General features: G+C 39.9%; 1 protein-coding gene across 26 annotated transcripts in view; it reads right to left on the minus strand.

The window, feature by feature from the left end:
* Nucleotides 1-16,104, minus strand: part of ABLIM1 (actin binding LIM protein 1) — a 189,317-nt gene that overhangs the window by 83,187 nt on the left and 90,026 nt on the right. For all 26 annotated transcript variants that reach the window (XM_056494501.1, XM_056494502.1, XM_056494488.1 and 23 more), the window contains 3 exons: nucleotides 14,421-14,555; nucleotides 3,047-3,230; nucleotides 1,477-1,586 (listed from right to left, as the gene is read on the minus strand). In XM_056494501.1, coding sequence (XP_056350476.1) covers nucleotides 1,477-1,586; nucleotides 3,047-3,153 — 217 coding nt within the window. In that variant the 5' untranslated portion in view covers nucleotides 3,154-3,230; nucleotides 14,421-14,555. The remainder of the gene's footprint in view (nucleotides 1-1,476; nucleotides 1,587-3,046; nucleotides 3,231-14,420; nucleotides 14,556-16,104) is intronic.

The following is a 16,104-nucleotide window of genomic DNA, read 5'->3' on the forward strand; positions in this document are numbered from 1 at the left end:
GCACTCTAAGCTGCTGAGAGCAGGAGCTCTCTTGCTGTGTGTACTGGCAAACCAGTTTGCCAGCAGAACACAATTATGATTAAAAATCCCAATAAATCTCATCACAAGTCACACTAAATGTTATTTTATAATCCTTGCTACCTATGGCTTCAGTGGCAGCCCAGAAGCAGTTCCAGTGAAGACCATGGCTGTGGGGAAGTGACTGTCCAGCTCTTTGGCTTGCTAAGTGTCAGACAAGTTTAATTTTCTGTCATAAAATAATATCAGTACTGTCCAAGGTCCCTATGCCTTGCCAATTATACCTCCTAAGTATCAATTTCCACATCATTCCTCTGTTTCAGAAGGATTCTCTGGGTGCCTGAAGTCCCTCATAATTGTTTATGTGGCTTTTTAAGTCTTGTAAGCCTTTTTGCAGGATCCTAAATTCTTCCTTAACTAATTAGGCCTGTGTATTTTCAGACAAATCTACAATTATAGTGGAAGAGCATCACTTCCCAGACAGAGAGGCATGGTAACAGAAAAAGTCTCATTTTCCCTTTGCCTAAGGGTTTGATTACATGTTCTCAGGCAAATCAGATATTCCACTATTCACTTGACTCATCCACTGAGCACAAACCTTATCCATCTTTGTCTTTCCATAGCACTTTATAATCCCAGGATCTCAAAGCCAAGTACCAGGAGAAAATACACAGTTTCTCCCTGAAGGAAAACTACCCTGTGTGACAAGGAAAGCTGTAGCCATTTTGATTTACAAAACTACACTGGGTGTGTGCTGAGTACAATCCATCACTCAGAGAAAGAAATTCCCAAAGATTAAAAAAAATTAACTACTAGAGGCAGAGATTAATATCAGTAATTTACAAATTACCTTTTTAAAGAGTTAAAACCCAACAGCAAGCCTTAACTTCCCTCCCAAACTTTCTTTATTCTCTATCTTTCCCTTTAATTTGCTTTCTGTATCTTTTTTAATGGTTTTCTGAGGTTCTGAGCACAGTATCATGTGGCATCAGTCTACTGGAAGCATAATCCTGGAGATACTCCTTTTAAAGGATGATTTAATAGAATTTTTAAATAGGAGAAGAAAATTAATTTCCTCTGACTTCATCCTCTTTTTAATACTTAAACTTGCACAATGAGACATTAAAGAAATAGAATCCATCGACTTTGAAACCACAGGTTTTATCACTTAGATACTTTTCTGGTGCCTATCAAAGTGAATTTAAAAAAAAAGAAATTAAAATCCAGTCACTGGGGAAAAGTAATTTTTCCACATTGAAATGTCTAAGTGTCTCTTCCCATTTATAGTAACAGGCACTTAATGAAGAGCAAAAAAACCAACACCAAGTTCCCAGAGATAGTTCACTTTTCTAAATGTAATAAAAATAAAACCACCAAAAGATTGCATTATGTTAGTCTCAATCAAACGTTGATGAGCTTGGAAAAGTGAGAAGCTTCAGAAATGAGATGGCAACTTACTGCTTGAGGCAGAGAGTTCTCTTGGGCTGGAGGACATGGGCTGAGCACACATCTGACAGAGACAGTCCCGTCCATTAAAGGTAACTCGATCTCCTGGTGGGAATGGACGCCTGGAAGGTTCAAGAGAAAAATGTATTTTTGCAAAGGTTATGCCAGAAATTTTCCTCTGTTCCCCATGCCTTGAGTTTTCTGCCTTCCTCCAGCGCAATCAATATTTTAGAGAAACTCAGGCCAAATAGTTTCTGCAATGTGGCCTTGGCAAAGCCAGGCACTGGAAGAAATCCAGTCCATGGATGCAAGCAGAGCAGAGGTTAGACTTGCCTTGTATCTTCATTTAAAAAAGATTATCAAACATATTTTATCAGAATAGTAGAGACAGTGAAATCTGCTGAGACACAACAGCTACATTTATGATGGTCTCAGTGTGATGTTGTGGATAGCAAATGATACAGAAGAGAACTCAAAGAATCAGAACTGTTCTTGAGGTTGGTGAAGGAATGTGGAGCTAGTCACTCATAAATGCCAAGAATGTGTGCTAGGCAGAAGTTGACATTGCTGTTAACTCTTATTTGGTGCCCAAAGCAGAGGATGAGCATCATTTAATAACTCCAAATCTTTAATAAGGTGTGTTAACTGCTGAGTGAGGATTCCCACTACACCCCACCTCACTCCAAAACTGCTTAGCAAATGAGCAACTGCTGATTTCAACAAAACAAAATGTTTCAGACGTCGTTTCCTTTCCACTGCCATTTCTAAGTGGGCCAAAAATAAATCAGCAGCAATACTGAATTTCATTAATCTATTTCAATGACTCATCTTTTGTTCATTCAACATAAAAAGACTGATGCAAGTCAATGTACAGAAACTTGATATCATGTTTCACACTGTTCCTGGGAAATAAAACTGCAATATATACATTATATGATTACCAATCTGTAGTAAACTCACACTATTTAACAACAGAAAACAATCACAATTCTTTCAATAGAAAAGGTTTGAAAAATGTAGCAGGCTAAAGGACAAAATACTTCAACTACTTATCAGATGTAGGAGTTTAAAATGCCATCTTTCTGCCATCCACAAAGCCTTTGCTAATTGCTTTTTACTTGCTGTAGAACTGAAGACTGGTTCTCTTACTGGGTACAAGAAAGAGTGTTAGGGAAGAGGGGGAATCCCAGTAGTAGTAGTGCCATGTGATTGTTTGACTGTTCTCAGAGCTCAAATGTAGCATCCAGAATTTTGCTTCACTTCCTTTCTCCCACCAAGCTGGGCTGATCACCTGAACTCAACTCATGTCCATTATCTCCGTGGGTAAGCCTGACACTTAATTCTTTCAGACATGACAGTAACTTTCTGAGAACAGGGACCTACATGTAATACAAAAGCCATGTCCCCCAAATAAATGAGTGGCATTTTCAAGACTTTTCAAGTCAGACCTGCAGCAGATCTTTTATAACAAAACAAATGCATCCTCAAGAGAAATATGTCTTGAGACTCGTGTCTCATGGCGATTTTCTTTGTGTTTTCCTTGAACTGGGCTCCCACTGTGTCATTTGAAGGGATGGCTTACTTGCAGACAGTACAGGCAAAGCAGCTTGGATGGTAAGTTTTCCCCAGAGCTGTCACTACTTCTCCTTCCACGAAGTCCCCACAGCCATTGCAGCGGGTGCCGTACATGCGCTGGTAGTCCAGGGTGCAGAGATATTCTCCATTCTTGATGAAAAAGCCTCCTTGTGCCAGGTCACAGCCACACACTGGAAGGAAAAAACAAACCACACAGATTAGAAAAATAACACTAGTAAGGATGTTAGCTGCTCAATTGTATCAGTAAAAGGGTGAAGAGCCAGTCAAGGATTTTTGTGCCTTGGCAGTTTTTCCACTGCAAAATGCCTATTCACTCAAAGAACACATCACAACCAGGTGCCTGTTTTGCTTTGAGAAAATATGCAGAGTCCTACATTGGCTTTTCTGGTCAACAGAGAGAGACAGAAAGCAATCCTACTCTAACAGCCAAACCCCATGAAGACAAAGTGCCATGGGAGATTGAATTTCACGGTGTGCCTTTAGCTTGGATTGAACAAAGAACTCGAAACTACCTATTCAGTGTTCCTCTGTATCACCAAAAATTTATACCCAGCTGCTCCCCAGCACTTTGGTTTCTGGCACTCCTCCTGCTCCTCTGTATATTGCTGTATCTGTGTAATTCAGTAAGAGAAACCACTCTTCACAGCAGTCTAGCACGTTCACTTAACTCTGCAAGGAATTCCATCTCATCCCCCTTCATAAGTATGTTCAGATCAAATATCAGAAATATTGAATATCAGAGATTCTGAGTGTTAAGCAAAAATAAATAAGCAGCCCACTAGGTCCTTGCAGTTACACAGTCCTTGAAAAACTAAAATACGAAATACAGGAAGATTATCAGGGGACTGGGTTCAATTCCTTTCTGCCAAGAGTCCCAAGCACAACACCGGACCCAACATTCATTCTCAGCCCTGTTATAATGGGCTAGTATCTTATTAGCTACCTGTCTTAAAAATTAAAATTGAAAGGCATTTGGGGCAGGGATTGCAAATTTCCTTTGTCTGTTGCCTGGTCCTGGAGGTCTAATGACTGCTAGTGTAACAATAATTAATAGAACAACAATAAACAGAGCTAAAATGCAGCTTGGAAGGAAAGCAGTATCAGTACCAGCACTTTTCCGGTTTCACATTTCTGCATAGAACAGTGAAACTATTCCATGTGCAAACAAATTACATTTCATGGTGGCATTAACTCCACAAGCAGCCAAAACTCAATTATCAGTGACTGAGGAGAATTACAAAGAACTACTGTTAAGGTTCTGTTAAAATGCTGCAAAATGTTCCAAGCTGGTTTTTTAGGTACACCTCCAGAAAAAAAAAACACTTTCAGTCCTTTTTTTCCTTCTACTGATCTCCATTTTGTTAAAAATATTATTTTCAAACTAACAGTAAAATATCCTGTTAGGCAGAAAATACAGGTGAGCTCTACACCACAGCACCCTAGACTCTTCCTGGGTTGGGGACCACAAAGTAATTTTCCACTGGAAACCTTAGCCTACTTAGAGTAGGTTTGCTTTCCTAAGTCACTTTGGGCAGATCCTTACCATTGAATCATGTAGAAACTGACAATTCTGCTTTAATGTTTAAAAGATGCTTTAGAAGCTGCTAAATTTGATGAAGTGCTATGGAGTACTCCTGTGTCTGGGTGATTATTTAAATTGTAGTTTGCAATTTACCTTGTAGCTTTAACATCCAAGTATATCAATTTTTCAGCCTCAAGCTGAAGATGCCCAGGGTGCTGCTGGGTCTGCCTCAGAAGCTGTATGTATGAACTTTCTGGCTCTTTACTGTGATCCTCAGTTCTACCAGAGTCACTTTTTGAAGAACTCATTTGGTCATTGCAGCCCCCTTTACCTGCCTAGGCAAGGATCTAATCAGCTAGGATGATCAAAACTCATTTTCAATGCCACCTCTGTTCTAGCTTCTTCTGAAAACCCAGCTTCAGCATCATAAAGAGGTGCCAGATCATTGTTTGCAAAAACCACTACAAACTTGGAAGGAAAGGGTTCATGCACTCACAGTTAGTAGGCTCTATCACCTTTGCATGCATGGCCACAGGGATTCAAATCTATCAATGAAAATGTGGGCTAAATATTTCACAAGTCTTCTACAGAGAGCAATTGCTATTATCAAAAAGAAGTTCCTTCTACTGCCCTTTTCCTTATGAACTCTTCTTTCTACCCAATCTCTAACTCATTTTGCAAATAACTCAGAATGTCTGAGTTAAATTCTCTCACACTGGCAAGCCATGAATTCAGGCCCAAGCAGAAGTGCCCATGATGTGAGCCCCCAGCAGATTCATCATTTTTGGCATATGCACAGCAGGCAGCACACACCAATCTGCAAGAATTAGAAACAAGCCCTGGCAACTCCACTTTACAACGGATTTTTGCAGTCAATTTAGCACATGTGTCCCTAGCACTAATCACAGCTTTAAGCTACATGGGAAAAACAAGGGTCACCCAGGCTGTTAACATCCATGGTTGGAAAAATGCTATTCCAGCTGGCTGCTTTCACTTTGAGTCAGAGATCAAATCAGAAAGGATGAACACAACTGTACCCACACTCGGTGTACAATGTGGGGTGTAACAGGGAAGGGATTTGAACAGCTCTTTTTGCTTCTTTTTGCTGCTTTTTGCAACTGTGGAGAAGTCATGGCTCTGCCAATGTATCCCCTCAAGCTGACACATATTGCTTTAGCACACATATCTATGACCACTATAGAAAAACCACAAAAAAGAAGGGACAAATTGCCATTGTCTTTTATTAAAAAGAAAGGCCATATGCCCACCATTGTTCATGCCTCAAGCAGCAGAGGCAGTGAAGAGAAATAAGCTGTGAATTTTACATATGTACAGTGAATTCTAATGGTGTGATCTAAGCAACTGCTGTAATACATATATCATGTCATCAAAGAAAAAAATTATACCTAAATTATGGCAGTTAACTGTAAACATGAACCTATTTTTTTCTTATATGGATGGGAATTTGAAAGAATTTCTCGTTTGAAAGAATTACTCTAAGAAGCCAATAGTGATGCACAAATCATGTTAGAGAAGGCAAAAAGCAAGAGATATTCTGTAAACATCCATCACATGGAAATAGCTCTACAGAATAAAAACATTTCTCCAAGATCCTTCCTGCTCAGTATGATGGGAGAAATTGTTTTGCATGACCAAAACCCTCTTTCTGAAACAGGAGACACTGGGGAGCATTTCTGTTCCCTAAGGTACCACAAGCAGAGAGACAAAAAAACCCAGCATTTTTCTTTAAATAAAACCAGAAACCATTATCTTCAAAAGCTCTTGGAGGAACTCAGACTTTCTCTCTGAGTCTGTATATCAAAGAATTTCATATTCCAAACAAATCATCCTGTCTCTCTTGTGAATGGAATAAGCTGGAATACAGTTCTACCTCCCACTCTATGGAAAACACCCACCCACTTGCTTTTTCTGTCTTTTACTCTCTGGAGCTGCTACTTTGGAGCACAAAAGGTTGGAGATGCTGTTAGGGCTGCTGTCAGCTCCCAAAGCTCCAGGGTCTGTTAGGGAAACCTGAGCTGGTCAAGAGCAATCCAGCTGCCAATGGATCCAAGGGACCTGGACCACTCTTAAGCTGAGTCATGTCCGAGTTTTAATGGTGATGATAAAAATGAAGAGATCAGAATTTTTCAAAGAGAACAAAAAAACACGATTTGATCCTACTGAACATTATTTAGGATTTCCATAGCCTTATTGTCAGAGAGAGGTGAACTCCATCTTGATGTTAAGTAAAAATGGTTTCAGCACTGAAGAAAAAAGAACACACAAGGAGAGTCTATGAATCTGGGCTCTCAATCTGCAGAAGTGAATGCCATTCATTAAGAAAACTCTAATGATCTACTTTGTTACCATGCATTAAATAAGGTGCAAATTCAATTTCCTGTTAGGGTTTTATTTCTTTCAGCTTCATAGAATAATGGTGCTGTTTTCAAGCAGGGAAATAGTCATACAACAGTTATTCTTAGGACATAATGGATCTCTTGTTTGAAGGTAGAAAGGAATTTGGAAATGTTTCAGTTTATCACCTACATCCAAACAAATACAGAGGGAAAATATGTTTCTGGTTGGGCTTTTTTTGGGTTTGGTTTTTTTTTGTTTTTTGTTTTTTTTGGTTTGGGTTTTTTTTGTTGTTGTTTTGTTTTATTTTTCCAGAAGTTTAACAAATCCCATATTGATGAAAGCAAGGTTCAAGTTCTTATTAGAGTTTAAAGTTTTTGCATTTCATATGAACCAAGTCTCCCTCTGCCATTTACTCCTCTTACCAACATTTTTCTTGGTGGTGTAAGTCATTTAAAGAATGAATATCCATCCAAGCATCATCAGAAGAGCAGATAGGAACAGTAAATCTCAGAAGCTGTGATGCAGCACTACCCTGGCAGGGAGATTGCAAGGCACCAATAAGAAATGCATCCAGCAGTTTGCAAAAGCTGGAACAGAGATCCAAATGACCAATTGTTACACTCCTGTCACTGGAGATTTTTTTCTGTTATACACTGATGAGAGATGCATTTTGATTGAAGATATTTGGAACTGTGTCCAGCATTCCCAGTGGTTCTGGAATCTCTTCTCATTTCAGCAGACTGACATTAGAAACAATGCTGGGAAGTCAAGGCACATAAACATAGAACAAATACAGGTGACCTTAAAATCTGCTTTGATAACTTGACATCAGGTAGAAGAAAGGTTTAACAGCTAAAACACCTCTTGAGCAAAAGATAAGATTGCATTTCTGCCCTCCTTTCCTAAACTGGTCTGAGATCCCCCTTGGGAAGCATCCTCTAGCCTCCAGTCTTTCTCCTCTTCCCATGAAAACCTGACACTCCACTTCAGGCATCCTGCCTGCACCACTCCTGAGTGCTGCTGTCATTGTGACACAAGGAATTCTTAGTGGGGCACTTGAGTGAGACCCCTGGGCATTTAATGGAAGCATTCACTCAACTGAAACCAAAAGTGACTTCTGAGTCTCAGATGAGCTCAGTTTTAACTTGATCAACTTCCCAATCAATGCCATGACCCTGCCTTGGATCCTCCAACACTGGAGACACAAATAATTCTGCACTGGGAGTTTTTCCTGTCTGCAGGAACCTACCTGGCACAAATTTCAGACTTTCTAGCAATCCAACAGCTCATACCTGAGCTCAACAGCAAGCAAACAGCAGCTGTATGTAGGGTATCAGTGTGACAGCTTCCTCACTTCCCCACTGAAATACCAGATGTTTGTGCACCAGGATGGAAACAAAGGCAGGAATCATTCAACCATTTAAAACACCTTTCACATTAAAGTAAGCACGAGGTGGAGATCAAAGTCATTTACAGGTCTGTGGGAAATGAACCTTGAAGAAAAGGCAATCAGTGGGAAAATGTCAAGGTTTAGCCTCGGATTGCCTGACTGTAACTATCTACAGAAAACATCACTTTATAAAGATTTTAAATAAGCAAACCAGGAATTTAAGGATAGAGCAAACCCAAACCTCATCCAAGCCAGGCAAATGAAGGATGCACTGACTACAATGCCAAGGAATTTTCTGTATTCTTGTAAGGATGCTCTGCCCCACTCATCAGGCACCTGTTAAGCATCCTGCTGCTCCTCTACTTCCAAAGGGATCCAGTAGCTTTTTAAAATCTGACATGGCATCTGCCAGCATTCATCAGTATCAGCCAAATAGTGCAATTAATTTCATTTCCTGTCAAATGTTTGGTCCCTGAAGAGACCTCAAGCCCAACTAAACTAAGATTGGTATCAATCACTTGTCATTAATAGTATTCTAACCCCAAAAGAAAAGTAAGGATCCACTTAAGAATGGGAAGGAGCTGAACCTGAAGTGAAATGCCAATAGGGAGCAGCACTGCAAGAAGAACAGTCTGCAAGACACAGCAGCTATGTAAAGATATGTAAATGCAGAAATGGCAATTAGTCTCACAGCTGCAACTGAGGTTTGATTTCACATCAAGCTACCTGAATGAATGAATTCACATCTGAATTCCATTCCCTGGCACAGGAGAAATTTTAACCTCTGTTAGCTTCCCAGAAACAACAGATTCCCATTTCTACCTCAATCTTTGTTCAGTGATTCAGAGTTTCAAGTGACCTCATATAATTTCATGTTGCTCAGGAAGGAGCAGGTTCTACCCACATGTATTATCACATCCACACATCAGTTTCTGTTCCAGAAGAATTCATGAAAATGCAGAAATCTTTTCAATTACTGCACTGGACAGCTACTACATGAATGACCTCATATTTAAACTTTCCATCCACTGACACTGAACTATTTATAGCACTACCCACCAGCCTGCTTGCAGCCTCCTCCTGCTGCCACTAAAGGAATCTGATGACAGATCAAAGGTCAAAGAACTAATGATTTAAAACACATTCCACCCTGTTGATACAGTGTCTGCTTACATGACCCTGACTTCTTCCTGGTTCTTCAAGGGAGGAAGATCCAGTTCAAAGTCAAAGGATTACAGAGCATCCCAAAATCTAAACTTAGGAAGCCTCCCCCTTCCCTGTCAGGCTCGTTGAACTACAGATGATGTAGCCTTGAAAAGCCATCACATAAAATCCCCAGACCTGTGCCTGGAACCTAAACAAACCAGAGGATTCTGCAAGTTAAGCTCGAGAGACATCCAGCTGAAAAGAGGGAAATTACCACATTTATTCCATAATTAAGAAACTGCTTTATGCTGATTTATAACAATGTTTTAATGGAATACTCTAGGTTTGTGGAATGCTTCCTGGTTGCCAAGACTTGGCTTTGCCTTATAATTAACAAGATTATTAGAAGGTAATTGCCTTTTGATATTTGATATCACTATAGCATGTGAAACATTTATACACAGTGAAACATTTTCACCTGACCTTTATGCCACATAATTGCAGATGTCCCGTTCCTGGAAGTGTTCAAGGCCAGGCTGGACAAGGCTTTGAGCAACCTGGTCTAGTGATTTGGCAACCTGGCCCATGGCATAAGGGCTGGAACTGTATGATTTTTAAATCTCTTTTAAATCCCTTCCATCCCAAACCATTCCATGATTCTGTGATAGTGAGGACTAAAAACCTTAAGGACACCATGCATATGCTTATGGGAGGACTGCTTATTTATGAGATTAAATTTTTGTTTAGTCTACATTACTTAAAAAAGCCTAAGTTTTCCAATTCATATTCAACATCACAAATCTACTGTTTGAAACCCTCCTACAACAAACACTACACTATCTTGCTAAGATAATTTAACCAATCTCTGCATGTACCAAAATCAAGCTATGTAAATTTTTCCATTGTTACTATTAAAGCTTAAAGCTTTTTCTGTTAAGCAATACAGTGCATTGAAACCAGCTTTTCCCTCTAACCCAAAAGATGAATCACAGGCTTAATAATAAAGCCTTATTATAGCAATTTTGCTAGCCTGAAAGTTTCCTCTGCTAGTACATGCAATAGGGTAAAATGAACTGTAATCAACTGACAATGGCAGAAAATTATCATTTGTATCAGATCACAATTTAAATTGAGATATTAAAATCTCTGCTCATGAACATTTTAATTTAGGGCTTGATCCCACACACATTTACATATGGAACAGCATTGCAGTGAGCACTCTTAGTTTTCCCAGGAAAGTTACTCATGTACGTAGATGCTTACAAAAAAAAAAACTTTTACTTCTTCATAAGCCACTAATTAATTCTTGCTAATGGTTTTGTTTATTTGAGACAAACTCAATGATGTCTCCAGCTCAACCTCCTCATCTAACCTTCCCTCCTCTCAGCCTGCTGCTTCCATTGCCTTGTAAAGATTAACAATTTGGTATAGTATGGGTAGTGGACTCCTGTTATAGCAGACTTTAAGCTTGTTTATTACACCTGGAGGTAATGCAGAATCCTATCAGATTTGCATTTGTAACACATACCAGTGTAATTCCCTAGCAAGGTAAGGGACTTTGTTATGAAACAGCCAAAGACAACTGCTCTGAATGGTGTTCCTGGAGCTGCATTCCTAAATGTCTCTTATCCCTCCTCTGTCCATCATTCCCCTGTTAACTCCAGCTCCCAGTCAGCTGCTGCCTGCCTGAAATTCTTTGCCTATCAGGAGGGTGGCAGAGCTCACCTTCCTGGGGACAGCCACACCATTTTCAGCTTTTTGTTTTCCTATCAGCTCTCATAGGGAGCCTCAAATAGAACCTGCAGCCCTGCCAGGCAGATAGGACACACCAGCTGGAGACACATGGCTCTCCAAGGCAGAGTCCCAGTGAGCTCCATCTTATCATGGGGGCACGGGAACACGTCAGTCAGTGGAGGTTTTACTTGTCATCTTTGGCAGGAAGCAGTTCCTCTGTTCTTAGAAAGATTCCAGAGATGGCTAGAGCCCCACACTCCTGGGGAGGAGGATTGTCTGATCACATTACGCGACGCATGAGCATGTCCTGAGCTGGCTGATGCACATGGAGACGTAAATCACCCTGCTCCTGCAGAGCCACAGCCACCACTGACATGCATGCCAAGCAGTCATGGAGTGCCTAGGAGCCTCTGACACAACCTAGGGAAGCAGGACTGCAAGCAGATCAAATACACTTCACAGTATGATGTAAACACAAAGTTGGGAGTGTGGATGGCAATAATAAAAAGGAATCTCATACAGAGCAAATAACAGAACTACATAGAAACTCTGTGTCTATAGAACTCATGTGACAGCCTTATCAGGAAATGGATTTTTTCCACATCTTCTAAGTCTATGGGTGAAAGTTTAAACACTCTCAGCAGATATGAAAACAGACAAGTGTGAGCTTGTTCAAGTCTTTCACGGTGTAGATGTGAGTTGCAGTCTCAAGAGCAAAGTTTAGTATACAAAAAAGAAGAAGATAACCAAGCCACCTGTAGATGCAGCTGATATGTCCTGGTCCCAGTATCTGTTGGTTTTGCTGCCTAACAACATACTTTATAAACTGAGGGGGTCTAACTCCACCTCCTGTAGAGTTGCAGTCATGTCAAATTAAAAACCCATCAGACTAAGAGGGAAAAAACCACTTACTTGAACAGCTGTGTCCCACTTGTATAAACCATATGGTCAAACAACATGCATTGTGAGTAAATAACTATAAAAAAAACCTGCACTCAAATAACAGAGGCTAACAATAAACAAGATCTGCAGATCAGGTAAAAGATTCAAAACAGGACTTGGAGCAACCTCCCATACACAGCCCTTTCCTTTCTCTCTGTGAAGAAAAATGAACTCTAAAAAGGCAAACCCAGCTGATAAGGCACAGACTGAATGAACAGCATGAGAAAAGTCTCTAACATTCAGCTCTGGCCCTCTCAGTTCAAACTGGATTTACTTTCCTCCATTTGCTTAACAAGCTAATAGGACAAATCATAGTTTCATTTCCCCCAGCAAAAGCTATTTCTATAGCCCTCCCTTCTCTAGTGATCTTCATTCAAGCACTTGTAAGGTCAATAATATTATAGAATCTTAAACTGGCATCAGGTTGGAAATACCTCCACAAGCAGAAGCCACAATAAGTTTAGCCATTCCTCTAGGGAAGAACAAAAACAAAGAGTATACTAGTAAATCCAGTCTTGCAACAGAATAGCCAAGCACAAAAGCAGCTTATGAGTAAGTAACTAAAACACAAGTGAAAGAAGAAACTAGACCTCACCCCTCCTAAAAAAAGCAAGATTAATGTGCTGCATTCATCAGGACAATTCCAAAGCCCTTCTCCATCTGCCCACTTCTTCATCAGGAGGTCCTAAGGACAGTGTTTGCTGCCTGAATTACCATTCTCCTTCATGACTCAAAGGGTCTCAGGTGGCCTGATGCTGAAAATATCCTAATCCAGTATCTTCTGCAAAATGAGACCTCTACTCACTATGGAGAGGAACAAGAAAATAAACAAATAGTTGCTGGTTTTGAACTGCTCAGGGATTATATGGCATCAAGTGCTGCTTGAAATACAGCAGCTGTAATAGAGAAAGAAGTATGCATTTCCCCAAGCATTCCATAAATAGGGCAGACAGTGCTCCACACTGACCTCTAGAATGGGCTGATGCCACTCCAGATTGGCACAGATAAGATATGTTAATATCTAGGAGAAAGGTAAGTTTTTTGTTTGTTTGTTTGTTTTTTGTTATCTAACTGTATTTAACTAAAAACCACAGGTAACAGATAGAATTTCTTAGATTCTAGACACTGATTTTTCATCATACAAATAACTCAAGTGACCTTTAAAAAAAACCTTTAGTAACATATGAAAACAACTATTTCTATTTTCTGCTATATTCCATATATTCAGGAAGCGGAAGAACAGAGCAACCACACAACTATTCCACCCACATTTGGAACATGAAAAATATAACTGAAACTCAGGAACTGGGCTGGAGACAATTTTCAAAGTCTGAATCTGCAGTTTACATGCTACATATGGGCTTTCAGAAAAGATAAGTTTAACAGAAGTGAAAAACCATGTGGTATTGATTCCACTGCTGTGTTTTAGTTGCCTGGTTACTCTGATTTATTCCAGCACCTTTCTCCACGTTTGCCACCAGCTCTGCCACATTCACCTGGAGCCTGAATCCCTTTCTGTGCAGTATCTATCCTGTGTCAACCTGGGACTGACTGTGGCAAACAGTGGTTGCACACAGACCTGGATATTTCTCCTAACTCTCACCTTTCATCCTACATTTTGTGGTTACTCAATTCAACCAACTCTGCATTGTTGTTCATTAAACAGAAACTCTGTGAAGGAGCCAGGGACACCCATCTTCAAAGGCAATGAATTCACAAAGCATAGTTTTACAATTATTTAATGCTTCGTTAAACCTCTGTTTTGTAAAAAAACACAGAGTCTTTGTTGTGGTCACAGAGGGCTCAGTGGCATGAGCTGGAGTTGCCAAGAGCCCCTCAGGTTCTCTCTCTGTGCAATGGGCAGCACTATCCCCATTCCCAAGGCAGCTCCATGGCACAAAGCCTTACAACATCTTTGCAGAACCTTTTTGGTGGGTTTTTTGAAAGCAGGTACTTTCAGCAGTCAATTGAGTACAAAGAACCCTAATTTTCATAACTATCCCTAATGAAAGACAGTCACTGCTATCAAGAGTTTAAAAAAATTTTTCAGTTCCTTGAAAAATCACTTAGACTAAAAACTGCAAAAAGGTAAAATTTTCCTATGTATCACCACCTTTCTTTACCCATCCCACCTTCAAAACCTTCAGATACTGAGCAAAGTGAGTATTTGTAATGGGTTGATGGCAGGAAGCACAACCTCCCATCAATTGGTCAAGGCACATTTGCACAAATGGAGTCATTTCTAAGAGAGGAATATTGAGGTTTTACCTTTGCAGGTGAAGCATTTGATGTGGAAGTGTCTGGCTTGAACACGGAGCACCTCCCCTTTACAGGGCTCCCCACATTTGTGGCAGTGGATGACTGGCTTCTCAGAGGGGTGGTGGGGCTCCTGAGGATGGGCCACTGTAAAGCAAACAAAAAAAAATATTTCAACCCAAACAAGAAGAATATTTTCTCCTGTACAAAACTCTGTGTTCTCAGATACTTTACATCATGATACAAATGTCACGTTTTAAGCTCACCCAAGAAGTTACCACCATTTTTTTTAAATATAGTAGTTTCATAAACCAGTAGTTTAAGAGATTCACATCAACTACTACTTCTTTCCATTGAGGCTGCTACAGAAAGATAAGGAAAAATTTCCTTCTTGGTGTCAGTGCCACAAAGTGCTTCAGAATGTCTGCCATTTTCTTTCCAAGAACATGAGTTTGTGCAAATCATTGGATGAGCACACAAGGAAACAAAACTAAATTAGTTTAATCCAAGAAAGAATATAATCCAAACAGAAAGGATTGAAGGAAAGCAATTCCAAATCAAGTTCTGGGAAACCAGATGAACCAGATAGTCTGTATGCAAATGACTGCCCTAAAAATAAACTACAAACATCTCTTTTTTGCTACAGCAGATACCTAATGCAGGGAAAGTACTCCTGAAGAGGAAAGAAACCAATATTATTTGTCTCTACTGCCATGAATTCTAGCAGAAGTTACTCTGCATGCAAATTAGAGACACTTTGAGTAGGCAGAAATTACCCTAAAACTATTTGCAATATTGTCAGGGAGACACAATTCCAGGTAGTGGCAATCAGCTACCCAACCACCCATAGCAGAGCCTGGATAGGAACAGGAAAAGTCTGTGGATTTCATGGTCATAATAAAAGTTTAATTGCTCCACATTTGGCTTCTGTAAAACACGTTTAACTTTCTCTTCAGATGTGGCAGCTTGGGGCCCTAACAGAAGTGCACGGGTGTAAGCTGGAGCAAGATTTAATCTCAACTGAACTGTTTGAAGTGGAAAGTATTACCCAGAATGTTCCCAAACAAACCTATGTTCCTTCAGTTCCCCCTCCCACATCCCATTCTAGCAGAAGAAAGCTTTCCTCCTTGTAATATTGTTCTCAAACTCGTGGTGCTCATCAGAACATTTCAGAGAAAACATGCCTCTGCCCACGCCTCTGTCTTTACACCATTCCTGTCCTACTTTTCCTGGCCTGCAAAGGACTGAGTGCTGGTACACCACACTCACTGTCAGTGGGAAACATCTTCATTATTTTATCTCAGTTTTCTCAAGATCTTTTTCTTTCCTGATCAGTTCCTGGCATCGCCCCAGCCAGGACTATGCTGTTTTTCAGGTTACTGCTTATGCAGCAATATTACAGATACCTTGCTCATATTTACTGCACCAGATTCCTCCCCTTCTTCAATGGATTTCTAAGGGAAAAGCCTCAGCACTCCATTAAGTCTTTTTATATTATTCTCCTTTATAAATGCCTTACTTACAAATGCTTTACAAAATGCTGCTATAATTTTGCATTACATAAATATAAGATTAATAATAAAAGAGCTGAATATGTGATTAGGGGAGCAACAGCATCAAGAATAGAGAATAACAAATATTCTAAGCAATTTTTGATATACACATCCAGCCAAACTAACATGATAACTGTTATTCT

This window comes from Oenanthe melanoleuca, chromosome 6 (genome assembly GCF_029582105.1).
Source record: "Oenanthe melanoleuca isolate GR-GAL-2019-014 chromosome 6, OMel1.0, whole genome shotgun sequence".
Taxonomy (NCBI): domain Eukaryota; kingdom Metazoa; phylum Chordata; class Aves; order Passeriformes; family Muscicapidae; genus Oenanthe; species Oenanthe melanoleuca.